At 40.4% G+C, this 19,720-nt stretch overlaps 1 protein-coding gene across 1 annotated transcript in view; it reads left to right on the forward strand.

Moving 5' to 3' along the window:
* The window catches only part of LOC126456738 (Down syndrome cell adhesion molecule-like protein Dscam2), a 427,689-nt gene that overhangs the window by 248,477 nt on the left and 159,492 nt on the right, over positions 1–19,720 (forward strand). The window contains exons 12-13 of the mRNA XM_050092487.1: positions 13,480–13,618; positions 18,165–18,293. Coding sequence (XP_049948444.1) covers positions 13,480–13,618; positions 18,165–18,293 — 268 coding nt within the window. The remainder of the gene's footprint in view (positions 1–13,479; positions 13,619–18,164; positions 18,294–19,720) is intronic.

A 19,720-nucleotide genomic window follows, 5' to 3' on the forward strand; every position in this document is an offset into this window, starting at 1 on the left:
AAGGTACACATAATTTTTCCACTGAATGTAATTTAGTAGGAACTCGATCACAAATTTTCTTGATTTTTGAAGCACAACTTACATGCATGTGACCTAGCTTCTAATGACATTCTTGTTTTTCTTTTTCTGGTTGCAATGACTGCATTTCTGGTTTAATTGTCACTACAGGCAATCCATTTCTTGTTTTTGGTCTGTTTCAAATGGTTTCAAATGGCTCTGAGCACTACGGGACTTAACATCTATGGTCATCAGTCCCCCTAGAACTTAGAACTACTTAAACCTAACTAACCTAAGGACATCACACAACACCCAGCCATCACGAGGCAGAGAAAATCCCTGACCCCGCCGGGAATCGAACCCGGGAACCCGGGCGTGGGAAGCGAGAACGTTACCGCACGACCACGAGATGCGGGCTTTGGTCTGTTTAAAATGAGTATTTTATCTTTATAAATTTGAACAGAATGTTTTCCAAAAACAACATTGTAAACTTTGTCAGTGATAGCATACACAGATGTCAGATTTCTAACAAGTTCAGGAACGTACACAACATCCTTAAGAATACACTTGTCACTCACAAAGTTTCCTATTGTCCCTCTCTTGATTGATCCACCTTCCTTCACAACTTTCACAACACTGTCAAAGTCTTTCACAACTGTCCCTTGATGACTAATTACACATATTTCCTGTACATGGCATGAACAATCTGGTGTGTCTTAGTGATGTGCCACACCATAATTTCACTTCTGTATCAGTCATTTGCCTGCATTCACATTTTAGACTTGTTCTGTTGTTTCATTACAACTGTGGGTTTCATAATGATTGTTGGAGCTCCTCATCATTTTCTTGGGTTGCTGCGATGCCATCTAGGTTGAGGCATATTGACAGTAAATTTATTCTGAAAAGGTAGTCAACCACAATGTTAACTGCTCCTCTAATGTGTACCACATCTTTTGAGAGCTGGCTGATCGAATCCAAGTTCCAAAAATGTTGAAGTACATAATCTTTACTAGAATTACTTATCACGTTGATCAGGAGACAGTGGTCCATTAATATTGTGAACTGTCAGCCTTTGATGTTTTCCTTGAAGTGCCTGACTGCTTCATAAACTGTGAGCAATTCCCAGTCAATTGCTGACCACTTGCACTGAGCCACAGTTAGTTTTTTTGAAAAGAACCTCAGTGGGTAAGGTTTTCTATTGATTACCTTATGCAGAACTACTGCGATTGCAACATCACTCACATCTGCTGTCATAGTTAAAGGGGAATACTCTATCAGCTGTGCTAATGTAACTGCCTGTTTTCTAAGCTGCATTTTATCTTCTTGAAAGCCTGTTGAATATCATCTGTCCACTTTAGCACATGCATCCCGTGATTATATTCCCCATCAAGGCATATGTGAAGGTGCCTGCAATTGCTCTGCTTGAGGCAAATGTCTCCTGCAGAAGTTGACTGTTAAAGAAATCGTCAAGCTCTTTGATGGTTGCAGGTCCAGGCATGGAGTGGATAGTTTCAGTCCTATCAGTTGTTGGGGTAATACCAGATTTAGTTACAGAATAATCCAAAAAGGTTATTTAATTTTTCTAAAGTTTGCACTTTTCTTCGTTGACCATGGCACCATATATCCTCAGAGTATCAAACATAATTTTTAAATGCGTTTTATGCTGTTCTGCTGACTTTGAGAAAACCAGAATACCATCCAAGTAACACAAACAGAATGGAAACTCTCCTAATATTGAGTCAATAAAATGCATTTTTTAACACTTAAGGCATTCACATGAATTCAAAAAGGTGAGAGGGCATGGTAATTGACCTTTCTGGAATGTCTTTTGGCGCCATAGGAATCTGATGATACAGCTTTTTGGAATCTATCGCACTAAACATATTTTCATCTGCCAGAGGGTCTAAAAAATCCTGTAAGTTGGGCAAAGGATTCCTAAATGGTATAGTAAAGGAGGTAATATAATGTGTATTACTGCAAGTTTGCACTAAGTATAATGCCCTGACAACTAACATTACCCTCTGGGAAGAATTTTGAAGTTTGACCGTGTGTTTACCTATTGGTCAGGGGGTATCGAACATGAATTTTGTATAAATGGCAATTAGGAGAAAGACTTTAATTTAGGAAATGATGAAAGTAGTGAAAGTTTTTGTGAATGAAATAATAAACAGTCGTCAGCCTAATTAGGCATAATAATGTGGAAACATTAAGTTCAAACAATTTAACTGTAATTTTGCAACAGGGACTTTCATTACAAAATTGTTAAGGCTTTCGTGGCCACTTGTTGACAAACTGCCTATTGGCTTCTGTCTCGGGTTCTTTGGCCGATGTTCATCTAATGATTTTTCTGACGTTTCGCCAGCATGAGTGGCTGGCATTGTCAAAGCTTCACCCTCCATTGCCTCCAGTTCACCACCGGCAATGGAGGGTGAAGCTTTGACAATGACAGCCACTTGTGCTGGCAAAACGTCAGAAAAATCATTAGATGAACGTCGGCCGAAGAACCCGAGACAGGGACTTTCATTCTTTCTCCCTTTGTGAACTGCAATGAATACACACAACTACCAGATGAACTGAACAGTGGTTAGCAGTAGTTATCATTCGCATAAATTAGTAGACACAGAAGGACAGATGGTACTTTACTCCTGTTAATGATAATCATCATCTCAACTATTAACCAATTCAGCACCAAAAAGTTATCTAAGACATCACGAGTCTAAGTGAAGCACGACAAAAGTCCTGGTTCAACTAACACAGAGACACTAAATGCAATAAAATAACACTTTTGTATACCCTCTCTTTTATGGAAATACTTCTGATTCCTTTAGCAAAAGCAATATTTAGTTTATCTTTCTCATAATAGAAAAGAATATAGTTGGGGCCCATCAACTGTCATATACTCTACAGGCAAATTCTGTAATTATTTCAGAGACAAACTGCATTACACTAATGTGGCTTTCTAACCCCACTTGAATTTGTTTGTATTTCAACAGTATATAGCAATTTGCTCAAATGTTATTCTCAAATAAAACTTCAGAAATTAGTTTATGGTAACAGTCAAAACAAAATCAAATTTCCTGTAAGTCAAATTACATGCCTTTTTCATTACCTGTGAAGCAGGTTGTTTAACTAGCATCATTTATACACTTTAGCACTGAAACTTTGGCACATTCAAAGTAAAAACAATTCACTGATTATTCAGAAACAGAATACTTGGTCTTAAGCAGATTTAGGATAGGAACCTGCATAGGTTTCATGATCAGGACAATTTCAAAGTTCACACACATGTTTTTATCACTTGAATTATTATTGAAAAAGCACACACACAAACATACTGCTCCATACTAAGATACATATCTAATTTCCTGAAGTTGGCGAAGCAGTGGCGCAATAGTGGTGGCAAGCACATGGCGGCTATCTGGTCTCACCTCTTGCAGTTTAAGGCTCTTTTCAGATTTCTTCTTGGCAACATATTAATCATTTTAGAGCCATTCCATAATACAAGAGCGCCATATTATAACTGAAACCACATTCGAGGCAATTTCAACATAAATCGGCTTCCGAATGCCTCACTTGGCACCCACGGTATTGACTGTACAACTGCTGGCCTCTGACTGTGTAATGTGCGCTCTCTCTTGCCACCCAGATTGACCGCCAAATCCACCTTTTACCGCATGCCAAGTCTCTTCCGCAGCGGAGGGGGTTCCCTACACCTTTTAAGTTACATCATACAATTTTCTTAAACATGAACCAGTATTCAAATTACAAATTCTCTTTTATAAACAGGCATAATTTACAAAATTTCATTATTTTTAAACATCTTTTAAGTTTTTATATTACATATGTTACACATATCAACTTTCCTTTCACAACTCAATGAACTTAATCAGTAAAGAACAACTACTTCATAGTTACATACACGTAATTACACAGTATAAACTACTTACAATCGATATTGGTGTTACAGTAAGTGATCTATAATCTACAGTAATTGTTCTTCTCAGGTATTAAATGGATCTGTGATGCCCCGTTGCTGGCAGAAAGCTGAACTATGCCTAAGAGCAAAAGTTTGTTTACAATTTGTTTACCTGCTCAGCATCTATTTGGTGCAAATCTCCTTGTCTTGCGTAGATGGTGGGACCTTGCAATGGATGAAAGTAAAGCCTCATCCCATGAACAACACCTCTGAATGCTTTTAGTCCACATTTTTACTGACCACATGTTTCCTTTTGCCGACATGACCAGGTAAAATTTTAGTGGTTTGCACACCACAAACCTTTGTACCTTGTCTGTTCCACCATAGTGGCTGCTCCTGATGCTGCAAGGCTGGTAGTGCTCTCCATCTGTTCTGGACAATTCCTTATTGATTCCTCTAACTCTGAATTTCCTTGATGTAGTAACAATATCTGCTTTATCATCTCCTGCAATTTGGTGTGAGTCCTGGAGATCTCCTCTTCTGTAGTGATATAATTTTTGTTAAATGTTTTCTTTTATCTCTCTGTGCTGTTGTGGCTACATTCTCCATGTGTTCCTGCACTGAATGTCCAGCAATAGAACTAATCTTTCCTTTGCTAAATCTAGTGAAAGTTTTTTGTGACAAAGAAATGCTCCCCTATAACTGGTACAGATACATCTGCTATCACAAAATTCCAGTTGGAAGTGCACCACAATTGAAAATCTGCTGTAAGGTGGCATGTTCCGCAATGACACACTGGTAAGTAATTAACGGCACATAGCAAGGTGCTTATTGGTTTGTTGCCTGAGTGGGAATGTTCCTGTGGTGCAGTGCTTACTGCTTAACCAGTCTACCAGGAAGTGGCGGCCAGACACCCTACCCTTTACATAAATCCTTGGGTTCTTAAGATTGCACATAAATCCTTGGGTCCTTAAGCTGGGAAAATGAAATGTTATCCTAATCCTTGTAGGGTGCAGTCCTTTTGAGTCTTGTTGTCAGCTGCACTGATAGTAGTGTGTTGTTGCTGATATGTGAAATAGCAAGGGTAAATATATTTGCATGTGATGTTACTCTGAATTTCTCATGAAAGAACATGTCCTTCGGCAGTGAGCCACTGTTATGCATTGTGTTGCTATTCTCTCTGTGCAAGGCCGAGAACATTAGGTCAACAGTCTTCCACTGGGAGGAGTCATCTACTTCTGCTGAAGCTCTGTTAATCAGCATTCTGCATCATCTCTGTAGACCCCATGATCCCTCACATTTCATACTGCCAGTTAAGTTCAAGTTCACAGGTGTTTGTACTTTTCCAGAACCACCCCTCTCCTATCATGGCAACATGGCTCCCTGCATAGTATTAATACTTCTTACATGCGAATCCGCTTCCTTATGTGATTGCAGTACTGCATGGAACCTCTCGGCCAAGTGTCATTTGATATCTACAGTCTCATGCTCTCTTGAAATAAGAATAGCTTGCAGTGATGGTGAAGGCGGGAGCAGCCATATTCTCCATAAGGTGTCATCTGAAAATATATCGGGTCCAACTGTATGACTCATGTGGTGCCACAGTTGTGAAGGTGTTCTGCTTCTGATGTCCTCTTCATACAAGACCTTGCGTATTTTTTGTTCATGTGTCTGCAAAAAGCGTGACAGTAATGCCTTTCTTTATCATATCAAACTTGTTTAAAGTAGGAGGAGCAGCAGTAACATCAATATGAGAAGATTTGGCTAAATTTTTCAGCACTGCTACAAATTTATATGTATCATCTACCACTCCACAACTTTGTAAAATGAATTAAATTATTTGAAACCAAGTCTGTGAGTGGCTGGGTTGGAATGCTAGTAACTTTGGAATGATTCCCACTTGCAGCTGTTCAGCAACGGCCACTCGCTGGAGAGTCATTTTGTTGCCAGATTCATAAGATCAAAGTTCCTGCCATGATCACAGCATGATTGAACACCCAATGCACATTTCACGTGACTGTGCAGTTAATACTGGAGCTGTTGTGTCACTGGAGCACACATCACACCATACCAACAGAGGCGGAAACATCAGGTTATAAACTGGCACAGTAAAATCCAGTCCAGTTCTCTCTTGAGCAATACTGGCTGATTGTAAAACTGTCCCATGTGTGCATATCTATTGGATTCATGGTTATATTGACAACGTAACACACTGTCCAGTGTTTTATTCACATATTGGTCTGCCATTAGCACTATGGTCCATGAAATTAATTAGTCAGTGCCTCATTTCCTCTCTGATTTGAGTATTCTTGTTTTGAATAAATAATGGTAATTTGAAGTTTGCCATTTGATTCTTCCTTCTGAAGAATTAATATGATCTTCCTTCCGAAGAGGGAACCCATCCTCTTGCTGATGATCTAAATGTGTGATTGTAAACAAACGACCTATGTTGGCCCAATGTTGAATATTATAAATAATCTGTGAAATTGGGGTCACCACTTTAGTTAACTGGCCTAGTTGATTGGAATGAAGTACGATCAACACCATTTAAATGCACAGTAACTACTTTATTACTCATTAAGCCAAATGAGCATGTTAGCACAAATGACATCAACATTAAAGCTAGAGAGCATGAGGGTCAACCAGTCACAAAGAAGCTCCACACTTCCATCCATTTACGTGGGAAAGTCTTGCCTGTTCTTCTTTGATGTTTTCTAAGGCGAAAAACGCTATTTTTGTTTTACACTCATTCTTATAATTACAGATTTCTTCTTTATGGTTTGTCCTTTCATTGTGAGACATTGGCTTCAAATATCTCACATCTAGTTAAAGAATTTTATTATTGTTTTTAAAGTAGCGCTCCTTTTCTTTGTGATTATTTTTCTTCTGTATAGGTGTATGAAATCGGGTAGGCGACAGACGGGCATCCCATGATAAAATCGGCATGTGGCCCTAGGAGAAACATTGTCGGACTTCACGGCGGGAGGGAGACTGACAGGAGGGTTGTTAGGAGAATGTGACTGAGCCAGCAGATGGGTGTCAGGGTCCACGGATGCTGGTTTGAGTTGGTATAACAAGACAGTTTTTGGACAGCCTTTGACGATGATGTCGAAAGTTGTATCGCCCTGCTAGAGGACTTTAAAGGGACCCTGTCAGACCGAATCATCTCTCAGCATCACGTGGGAGCAAGTGTTGAGAGCGGTTGGTGTGCAAGTGTCCGGCGGGGAGTGGCTGATAGGTGGGTGCAGGCACGCATGTTTGAAGTGAATGCGCATGCAACTTATGAAATCTGAGGGGGGGGGGGGGGGGGTGGAAACATGCGATCAGTTGTCGGTAAAATATATCTGTGGCCCTCCAACGGTGGAAGAGGACCGATAATATTGATATGTACATGACAAAATCGTCCTGGGGTGATGTCGAACTTGCCCAGTGGTGGGGTGGGGTGGTGGCCGATTTTGTTGCGTTGACAGGGGATGCAGCTGTGTGCCCAGGTCTGACAGTTCCGTTTTATATTTTTCCAAACAAAACACTCAGAGACGAGCTGTGTAGTGACACGGATGCCAGGGTGAGCGAGGTTATGCAGCGTGTCAAAGGCCTACTAGTGCAGAGAGGGCTGGAGCAATGGGCTTAAGGTACCAGTAGAAGAGCCTCACCACACCTCGTCCACAACACCAAGGAATTTAGTTTTGGTAAACACAAGGGACGGTTGATTGTCTGTGAGGAGAGCTTGAGATTCCTCGTTGGAGGCTTGTAGGGCGGCCAGCTTGGCTAAGTCAATGATGCACGAAATGGTATTGATCCATGAGATGTGTTGTCCATGCCTTTGATGTAGCGAAAGTCAGCTGTGAATTGGGAGGCTATATCAAAGTGGCAGAAATGCTGAGGGGGTGGGTCTTTAGGGGGGTTGCAGAAAGCATCTGCAAGTGGTTTGTGATCCATGAGGATGAAGAACGAGCTGTTGATACTTTTTAGAGAAGAAATGAAGAGGGGAAACCATGTCTGCCTTGCGTTGCTGTAGTGCCACTCCCACCGCGATGTCATTGGCGTCCACACTGATGAACAACTTGGTCGAGGGGTCGGGGAGGGCGAGCATCATGGCGTGAGCTAAAGAAGTCTTTAGTGCATTGAAGGCCTCCAGCTTAGGTGCAGTCCAGCTAACGGGTTTGAGTCCTGAAGTCTGTTTACCCGACAGGGGACCAATCAGCGGGGCCTGTACGGTGGCGGAAGAGGGCAGGTGACGACGGTAGTAATTTATTGTGCCCAGGAAATGTCAGAGTTCTTTGTAAGTAGCTGGGGGCAGCAGTGACATGATGGCATGCATGCAAGATTTGGGAGGCTGTATTCCGTTGGCGGAGATGGTGTAACCCAAGAAAGTGATGGAGGGCAGACGCAATTGGAGTTTGTCTTTGTTGACCTTGACACTATTGGAGTTCCAGGTCTAGAGGACCGTGGATAAATGATTTTCATGTTCCTCAGCTGATTTGCTGAAAAGAGTAAGTCATCCAGATATGCGAAGCAAAACTTGAACTGTTGTAAGATGGAGTCAATGAAATGCTGCCACGTTTGTGCTGTGTTTTTCGGGCTGAATGGCATGAAGTTGTATTGGAAGTTTTTGGACAAGTAGGGTGCAACGAGGTGTAGCTGTTAGCACGAGTGGGAAAGGGCAGCCTGAAAGTCACATGCTTAGTACGTGAGCGTGGCATGCGCTTGTTTGGAGAGGACGGCTGCGTGGGAAGTGCGGAGTGGTTCGGAATCGGGAACAACTGTCTGCTGTCAACCTTGCACTCGATAACAGGCGCGGGCAAGAGTGTCATGCGTGGAACAGCAATGGTCACCGAATGGCATGGCTGGTGCAAAAGAGAGGGGAAATGTTTATCAACATGTGGGGTGGCTGCCTATGTGGTGGGCATTGTTTGAAGCACATGACACTGAACGAGGCGAGCATGTCAGGGATGTGGAGTCTACAAGATGCGAATTGTCACACGCAATTAATGTTTTTGGACTAACTGTGTCTGAGCTGGTGTCAGCCAGAGAAGCTCGATTAGGTGGCGGAACTGTGGGCTGCAGTTTCATCAGCGAGGTATGAGCCGCAACAGGCTCGTTGTAAGTGTGTGCTATGCGTTGTTTCAGTTCGTTGTTTTCCCAGCGGAGTTGTGCCGCCGAGTCATATTCTGAAAGTAGATAGTGTCACCTGCAAGGGTGGAGTACTTGCCTACTAAGTCACATGTCACGCGAGAAATAGAGTGTGGAACATAAGTGAGGGAGCACAGCATCTGAGTGTTAGTGGGTTGGTGTAGCACTGAGCCCTGAACTATGTCTGGAGAGAGTTTGTAATGGGACAAATAATCCATACCAAGAATTGGTTGATTGATGTCGGCAATGTAGAAAGTCCATGGAAAACACTGAGAATGAGATAGGTTCACCGTACCTCTGACAGAGCCTGAGGTTTGTAATGTCAATGCGTTGACAGCTCGTAGAAGTGACTTCGTCAGTGAAAAGATGGGGGAGCCATCAATGTAGGTATAATGGACACATCAGCACCAGTGTCGACTAGGAAAATGAGCCGTGACAGAATGTCAGTCACATACAAACGACCGTTCGTCCGGCCGGATGAGTGGATGGAGTACAATGTATGAGGACGCCTGTGAGGTTCCCTGCAGGACTCAGCATCTTTTAGGTCCTGTGGTCGGTATTTGGGTGTTGGCAAGGTAACCGTCACTTCTTAACATCATTTCCGAAAACCTTGTGGTACCAGCAGTATGAATGAGCCGGATGTGGTGGTGGTGGAGACTGCGGGAGCAGAGGAGGCTTGTCCTTGCCAATTTGTTCTGGCATATATACCGGCATATATGGTGGGCAATCCTGGAGTGTTCAGATGGTGGAGAGAGTTAGCGGATGCTGCCAGACGATGTCGAAGGCCTGGAAGCAGAGCAAGCCTTCCCTCTGCCAGCAGACGGCCAGTAAGCAGGAGCAGTTGGGCCAGCTAGTGTTGAGTGGTGAGCTGGATGGCGTTGTCATAGCGATGAATACAGTTGGTCTGTGATGTGGAGATGAGAGCCAATTGACTCGAAGGAGTGTGGTAGCAGGTGGATCTGTAGGTCATTAGGCAGCTTGGCAGACCACACCACCCACAGTGTGATGTCCGGCATGGTACACTCATTCACAAGTAGCCGAAGGTGGCGCCAGCATTGTGATGCGGTTCGGTCCCGCAGGTGTTCCTCATACAAGATCTTGATTATTAATTCTTGTGGTGCGCAGGCAAGGCATCCTATGATTGTCTTCTCCACGAACTCGTATTTTGGTGGAGGCAGTGGTGAGAGGAGTAGATTGCAAATTAAGCCTGAATGATCATGGATGCACGTGATGAGGCACATGTGTCATCAGACATTATGATACAACTTGAAAAGAAGCTCGACAAGCGCAAACCATGACACAGGGTTGTCCTCATATAAAGATGGCAGATTTGGCAGAGTCATGATGGGATTCAGTATTTCAAATCGTCTGATGAGCCTGTCAAAAACAGTAAAAACAATGCACAAAATCTGTACCAAAGGATGCTTAAATTTTGTCATTACAGTTGGACTTACTTTCATTAGTGTGATCTCAGGGACAAGTGATCATTCCTGATGGAACTGTTGAATATGTGATTCATTGTAACATATGTCCAGGATTTGTGTAAAGTAACTATGATAAACAAATGCTGTTCCAATGTCCATCATTCCATACTGAAAAGTGAACTGAGACTTTGTTGAGTGAGCTATAGAATTTCAGAGCAACAATACAATAATACCACAAAGAGACTGATTTATGGCATATGATTAAAGCACAGTATACAACACATTATTTCTCACCACCCTGTACAAACAACACTCATTTCATCACAGTCAACTCACATTCTGCTTTTTCCTCATGTTATAAACCTAAGAAAACGTATAGGAAACATTATGTTTTACCAACTTTCAAGTAAACATAAATTGTACAAACAGCTCTAGACTAACAACACATTGTTCCAACCTATTTTATTATATAAAGAGCAGCCAAATGATAAGGAGAGAGATAGGAAAAAGTGAGTAAACTATTATTTGAAAAGTAATCACTATAACTGTTAATGCATTTATACCACTGTGAGACAAGATGGCCAATGCCCTCATGGAAAAATGTTTGTGGTTGCCTACAGAACTTTGTTTGTACCCAAGTGTGCACCTCTTCATCTGAAGGAAATGGACAGCCACCAACGTCTTTCTTCAAGGCACCAAAACATTATGTTTTACCAACTTTCAAGTAAACATAAATTGTACAAACAGCTCTAGACAAACAACACATTGTTCCAACCTATTTTATTATATAAAGAGCAGCCAAATGATAAGGAGAGAGATAGGAAAAAGTGAGTAAACTATTATTTGAAAAGTAATCACTATAACTGTTAATGCATTTATACCACTGTGAGACAAGATGGCCAATGCCCTCATGGAAAAATGTTTGTGGTTGCCTACAGAACTTTGTTTGTACCCAAGTGTGCACCTCTTCATCTGAAGGAAATGGACAGCCACCAACGTCTTTCTTCAAGGCACCAAAACTATGGAAATTGCATGGGGAAAGATCGAGACTGTAATGGAGGATGTGTAAAACCTTAGCAACATGTGGGCACAGACAAATCTCAAACTGCAGGAGTTTTTGACTTTAAAGAAATGAAAGAGTGTTTCCTTAGGAATATACACATATCAAAAAAGTTTTCCATCACCTCAGTTCCAAGAATTCTGGAACCTATTCAGAAGACTGGAATAGAGATCATCATAAATATCAGTTCTGCCATTTTTATTGCTCATGGAAACCACACATTGCATGTTGTACCACCATACAGCGAGACCTTCAGAGGCGGTGGTCCAGATTGCTGTACACTCTGGTATCTCTAATACCCAGTAACATGTCCTCTTGCATTGAAGCTTGCCAGTATTTGTCGTGGCATGCTATACGCAAGTTCATCTAGGCACTGTTGGTCCAGATTGTCCCACTCCACAATGGCGATTCGGTGTAGATCCCTCAGAGTAGTTGGTGGGTCACATGGTCCATAAACAGCCCTTTTCAATCTATCCCAGGCATGTTCGATTGGGTTCATGTCTGGAGAACATGCTGGCCACTCTAGTCGAGCGATGTCATCATCCTGAAGCAAGTCATTCACAAGATGTGCACTATGGGGTCGTTAATTGTCGTCCATAAAGACGAATGTCTCGCCAATATACTGTCAATATAGTTTCACTATTGGTCGGAGGATGGCATTCATGTCTCGTACAGCCATTACGGCACCTTCCATGACCACCAGCATCGTATGTCGACCCTACATAATGCCACCCCAAAACAGCAGGGAACCTCCACCTTGCTGCACTCACTGGACAGTGTGTCTAAGGTGTTCAGCCTGGCCGGGTTGCCTCCAAACATGTCTCCGACTATTGTCTGGTTGAAGGCATATGTGACACTCATCGGTGGAGAGAACATGATGCCAATCCTGAGCAGCCCATTCGGCATGTTGTTAGGCCTATCTGTACTGCACTGTATGGTGTCGTGGTTGCAAAGATGTACCTCGCCATGAACTTCAGGAGTGAAGTTGTGCATCATTTAGCCTATTGAGCACAGTTTGAGTCATAACATGACATCCTGTGGCTACACAAAAAGCGTTATTCAACGTGGTGGAACTGGTGTCAGATTTCCTCTGAGCCATAATCTGTAGGTAGCGGCCATCTCCATTGCAATAGTAACCCTTGGGTGCCCGAGCAAGGCATGTCTCGACAGTTCCTGTCTCTCTGTATCTTTTCCATGTCCGAACAACATCACTTTGGTTCACTCTGAGACACCTGTACACTTCCCTTGTTGAGAGCCCTTACTGGCACAAAGTAACAGTGCGGACACAATAAAACTGCGGTACTGACTGTCTAGGCATGGTTGAACAACAGGCAACACATGCCACATACCTCCTTCCTGGTGGAGCGACTGGAACGGATAGACTGTCGGACCCCCTTCGTCTAATAGGTGCTGCTCATTCATGGTTGTTTACATCTTTGGTTGGGTTTACTGGCATCTCTGAACAGTCAAAGGGACATGGTCTGTGATACAATATCCACAGTCAACATCTATCTTTCAGGAGTTCTGGGAACCAGGGTGATGCAAAACTTTTTTTGATATGTGTATGACTTAGTGGTTCCCCTTTTCCTGTGTAGTAAAAACTGTCTGCAAAAGTTGTTTAGGAATACTAATTCTTGAAATGCAAAGAAATGAATGCAATAGGTCTCTCTTGCTGTTTGGAAGAAAAAGACATTGCATGCAATCGGATTTCATCAATGACATGGATCTGTAGGACACTATGAATGAATGAATTGATAGTGATTAAACACAATACAGACTGTGACACTTATCCCCTTGAACTTGCTAATAGTAAATCATTGTTGGAATTTCCAAAAATTAGTAAGATGAGATGTTGATATTTTCATTCAGATGGGAAGGTATATCCAGTGAAATTACGTAAAATCTTTACATTCTTGGTTTGCCTATGAAAGATTCCTACTTTTATGCAGGTAACTGAAAAAGAGAGCAGTGAATTCTACAGCATGCTGGTTTTCACAAAGCTGTCAGCAAGACACAGTGGCATGTACACTTGTGTGGCTTCCAACAATGCCGCCAGTGGCAACTACTCTGCTCAGCTTCGAGTGAAAGGTAAGTAAGTGTAAGTTACTGAATTGCTCAGGTGCTCTCAAAGTGCATAGATTTCACATAAGCACATATCTTAAAATATTAATAATTGGTTTGCCTCATTGTCATGTTAAAGCCAATTCCAAATTAATATGACTGATACTTGAGAAAATTTGTCACTTCATTCAAAACTCTTTTTTTTTTTTTCAGTTGCAATTTTATAGCTTTTCAAAGATGTCATTTCACAATTAATGTACTTCTGCATTCATCATCACTTAAAAACCTCATTGCTTCAAATATTACATTTAATGATTCGTGTTCTTTGAGTAACATGGCATTTTCATCGGAATAGAAGCACCCGTTCTTCCAATGTTATCTACATAAATTATTCACCCAAAGTGAGCTCTGCGTAACATAAAGCATGTGACTGTAATCAAACACCATTGTGCCACACCAGTTGACTGCTTTAACAAGTTCATGGCCATTATGAAACAACATTAAGGATTCTAAATGGCCACAACATATTCAGAAGTCTGAGATGGCAACACTGACATTGTGAAGATTGTTGAGATGTTGAATCACTATTAAATTTGACTATTTCAGTGATAAAAATCTATGGTAAAAGTATTAGATAATTAGAAGTTTGATTCTGGTGTATCTACATGTTAACACACACTTGTTTACAGTCATTAAGTGACAATAGACAGTGTTCCAAGGAAAGAAAACTAAAAGATGTAGTACCATATTATAATAAACAACAGTAAATTTATTTCAAAGGATGATTACTAATTTTGCAGTGATATACAGGATAAAAAGTAATTAAGTTCACTTTTTTGCATTAAAGAAGACCACTCACCAAAGAAAAAAAAAAGCACAGACATATTGAGTCATTGATAGGCATGCAAAGAAAAAGAAAACTTGCTGGCTTTCAGAGCTAGACACAACCTCCACCACAACTAGTTCATCTGCCAAAATGCAGTTCTGCTTTTTGGTGGTATCTTGAAATCAAAAGTATTTTTATTAATTTCATTACTGTATGTTAGTTCAAATTTTTTGTTCACTTTATACTTTATACATGGAAAATGAACACAAACCTAATCCAATCTTATTCTCGACTCTCTTCCTAGTTAAATCACATACAAAAATCATGAATCTCCATTAAAATCCTTATGTTTAGATAACTCAATAAAGTTTATAAATGATGTACACAGGTGCCTCCCATAAAATGTCATAAGTCAGTTGTTTTTGAGAAAAATTAAACAGAAATGTGTAAAGTATTGTATATTTTTGTGAACATGTATCATTAAATAATGTGTCTATGCTAAATAAACACTGTCACTATGAACAAATGTATGGACTGCCACAGAGTAGTGTGAAATGATTGACAGTGTGGTGTTTGTGTACCCTGTCATGTTGGATGTTGTGAAGCAACCTGGTTGTGTGAAGATGTGGCTGGCATTTGGTGCTGTGATATTTGTGTATAATGCTCCATGATTATGGAGATGGAGTAGTTGATTTTAAAAGTCAAAGTAGTTCTGGTGTAACACAGGCAGAATTAGAACATTTGAGATTTTCGGTTGGCAGCAGTAAGGTGTGGAACAAGGTAGATGACTGTAATGTAGTCAAACAAGCCACATTGGGCAAGAGGTTTAAAATATGTTTCAACTCTGCTAGCCTCATTCTGAATATCTGCAAGTGCATTACTGCTCTGGAGACTGGACAAAAGTATGGATACAACCCAAGAAGCTTGAGAATAGTCTGAACAGACAAGGAATAAAGTGCAAGTAATGGCTTGAGTTAGCCAAAGAGTTGAAATGGCAAAAATGCTCCTTCTGTTGGGGGTAGTCATGAAAGAGTAATGTACACTGTGCAGGATGGCAAACTTATCCTTTTTGAAGAGGAAACCCCATTTAAAAACACATTCTTTCAGTGCCATGGGTTGGTGAAGTTTGAGATTGTTGGCGTCAAAGCTCCTTTTGATTGTGTTTGGAATTGTAATGAGTTAGGCAACCCATTAACCATTGGTGTAAAGGGGATAATGAACAGCACCTTTGGGATTATTAGTTCATTGAGCAGAACAGTGAACATATAATTTCTGAAGACAGAATCCACAGCCAGAAGTTTGTAGACTGGTTGATGTGGGATGTCAAAATTTTAAAACAGTTCAGATATGGTGGTGTGCTGGCAGGGCTGTATTTAGGTTGTATAATACCCCTATGCTGTAATTTATTTTATGCTCCCCTTCCAAAACTTCAGCATTGCTATTGGTTTATGGACTACCAACAATAAAAATTTGTAGTCACTAACTTCAATTTTAAACTTATTGAAATATTTAAACACTTTAATGTATAACTGAAAGCTTATGTGCAAATTAAATGTTCAGAAATAATAAAATTCCTACTACAGTTCAATAGCCTCTTTTACCGAATAATTATGAGAGAAAAATCAAATATGGACACAATATATAGCAAAAATATGAAGAAAATCGCTACAGTTTAATACACTATATCAAAATTATTTCACTTAAATGTGAAATTTAGTCCGTGCAAAATACAGGATGCAAAACCATTTACTTGACTGTTACCAAAATTTAGCCGCCTTAGACAAATGGATGCTATTTGGGAATTCATTTATCACTTCCTCCAAATCAAGACTGACTATCATTCCTGATTCTATGGCTAGTACCACAAGAATGACCAGGTTTTCTTGATACTCTGCTGTCCATAGGTAGTTCACTTCAGTTCACAATATTACCAAAAACAGATGGCATGGCTTACAGACATGAACAGCCACAGACTCCACAAAATAAAGCAGTCTCTGGGATGCCATTGCTTTTGGAGTTACAGTCTTGAAGGCAACATGATCTTCCCTTCCTCTTACTTGTGGAAGGGGATTTTGCTAAGACTGCAGGATCAGAAGAACCCACCTGTAGTGAGGACAAGGGACCAGAAATTCTCTCTTGCAATTTGTATTTTTCCATGACAAACACAAAACAATACACTACAAATAAATATATATAATATAATTTCTTATTTACTGCCCCCTTTTAGCAGCTGTCAAAATGCAGATATTAATTCATTATCAATGAAATAAATTAGCCAATACCATGAAACGCTGGATCATGTGGTACAATCCATGAGATGTTACTGAACAGTTTGTCCAGACCACTATGGTCAGTATTTTGAAGAACTACTATAAATAGGTAATAACCACCTCTGATCTGTAAAGAATTATGACACATGAAAACAAAGTTGGGTTAGTTGATAGTAAAATATATGCTGTCTTAGATTCCTTGTATCAAAACATTCATCCGACACCCATGGACAACTTACCTCAGATTTTTGCCAGAGTCTATGTTTGTAGATAATATGGGAACCACCAGATAAATATCAGGTACCACTCATCTTCATACAAGATAAGTCTTATACATGTTGTCTTTTTTTGTTTGTTAGGCATCTTTTTGCAATTGCAGTTCGGTACTGAAAAAAAACTGTAGATGATCAGCATGTTGTTATATTTACAAATGCATGTGTAATGTGAGTATAAAACGACCTTTTCCACTGCATTATGATTGATCGTACAAATGATTCATGGAACATGAAACTAACTAGCAAGTTATATATGATCTCTTGTGTCTGTAATAAAATTCATATTTAGAACAAACACATTTCGCTTTATTTTAAAGCACCTTCAACAATCAGATTTTTTGTTTCCCACTTCATTCCTGTCATTCATCTAAACATAGATGTTTGATTTTAATACACTGCTCTTTAATGACAGGGAATATATTTTTGGAATGAAATTTTCGCTCTACAGCAGAGTGCATTGTTATGAAGCTTCCTGGCAGATTAAAATTGTGTGCCAAACCGAGACTCGAACTTGGGCCCTTCACCTTATGTAGGCAAGGTCTCTACCAACTGAGCTACCCAAGCATGATTCATGACCTGTCATCACAGCTTTACTTCCACCAGTACCTCATCTTCTCACTTCCAAACTTCACAGAAGGTCTTCTGCAGACCTTGCAGGACTAAGACTCCTGGAAGAAAGTGCAGAGACATTGCTTAGCCACAGTGTGGGGGATCTTTCCAGAATGAAATTTTCACTTTGCAGTGGAGTGTGTGCTGAAATGAAAATTCCTGGCAGATTAAAACTGTGTGCTGAGACTCAAACTCAGGACCTTTGCCTTCTGGTGAAAGTAAAGCCGTGATGACGGGTCGTGAGTGTGCTTGGGTAGCTCAGTTGGTAGTGCACATGGCTGCAAAAGGCAAAGGTTCCAAGTTCGAGTCTTGGTCCAGCACACAGTTTTAATCTGCCAGGAAGTTTGAATATATTTCTGTTTTCATTTTTTGTACATCTATGTAAGTGTATAACTTTTATTACTTATGAAAGAAAGCTTATTTGCCACACAAGCATATCTCAGTGCAGTGATAGGTGTGAAATCACTTACTTAAATTAAACCTTAACAGTGGTAGACTGCAATAAAATAATTACACAATTTTTCAGGTTTGCGCTAAGCTTCCTTGCTCATTTATAGGCTAGTAGTTTTATTCCTTGCATCACTGTTTTACAGTTTCCCCACGATGGCTTGTTGAACCACAGGACATGTCTACACTAGCTGGCAATCCACTCCTTGTTAATTGCAAGGCAGAGGGCTATCCTCAGCCAGTTGTGTCATGGCTGCATGGTCAAGGTGAGATTAGTAATGCGCTTGAGTTCATCTTGCTGTGAGCTGCAGAGTGCACTTATCACACAACATACAAATATTTTATCTCACTACTTCCTACAGCAGCATGTCAGACTGGTGTAATTCTTCCTCATTTGTGAATATATGATGAATATATTGATATGCCGGCCACGATGGCCAAGCAGTTCTAGGCGCTTCAGTCGGGAACCGCGTGGCTGCTATGGTCGCAGGTTCGAATCCTGCCTCGGGCATAGATGTGTGTGATGTTCTTAGGTTAGTAAGGTTTAAGTAGTTCTAAGTTCTAGGGGACTGATGACCTCAGATGCTAAGCCCCATAGTGCTCAGAGCCATTTTGAATATATTGACATGATGAATATATTGACATGACCAGCCTTAAGCCTGAATTAACAGTCTGCTTTGCTGCCTTTAGCCTTCCCTTGTGTCAGCCATTATGCACCTGTAGAATATTCTGAGATACCCTTTCCTGATTTTTTTAATTTGTATCTGACTTTTTTGGTCACATTTCATAGTATTTTCACACCTCATGCGACTGCTCTTGGTTGTTCGTTAGCTGGGCTCTAACCAAGAGCACATCTTCTGCTGATGTCCTTCATTTTAGCTGGCTTGCAGCACCAGGAGACACACACACACACACACACACACACACACACAGAGAGAGAGAGAGAGAGAGAGAGAGAGAGAGAGAGAGAGAGAGAGAGAGAGAGTTAATCCAGTCCATTAAGAAGTTACTGAAGCCATTAAAAATGTTATTTCATAATGATGGTTTTGTGATTACTTTACAAATTATTGTAATGTTATTTTATAAATTTCAAAATGAAAACTGTTCCATGAATTTGCTGAAAAAGAAAATGATTGGATTACAGTTTCTGTTTAAATTTTAATTTTTATATTTCAGACAAATTAATAATGATTTTAGTAAAAGTTGATTTACTGACTGGTCACAGTTCTCTTTCAAGTATGTGAGGAACTTATGTGCCGTATCTCCCCACTTAGGTACAGACTATTGTTTATTTTGCATGGAAGGCAGTATTTTCCATAAATGCAACAGAAAAAAGAAGTGATGTAAAATATATTTCAATTTTAATGTAGCCAGTGATTCTAAATGGGCACAGGAATGTCCTGTTACATAATTACCCATTAATGTGCTGATTTTGTGTACGCTTTCTTATGTAGCGTACAACAAATGGCTCATATTCAAACAAAACAGATGTGTATACAGTATGAGAACATACAGTGTAGTTTAAGACTCCAAGTCACAGCTAAGGACTCATGTTCTTCGTATGTTCTTCCTTCTTCACTTCAAATGGTTTACTCCCCTTTCCTTATTGACACAGAAAGCTGTTCCTCTTTGAACTTAGTTTGTAAACCACATATTTTTTATCTTACCTTGTTTATACAAACATCAGTTAAGCAAGCTAATA

Source organism: Schistocerca serialis, chromosome 1, assembly GCF_023864345.2.
Source record: "Schistocerca serialis cubense isolate TAMUIC-IGC-003099 chromosome 1, iqSchSeri2.2, whole genome shotgun sequence".
In the NCBI taxonomy this organism is placed as follows: Eukaryota; Metazoa; Arthropoda; class Insecta; order Orthoptera; family Acrididae; genus Schistocerca; species Schistocerca serialis.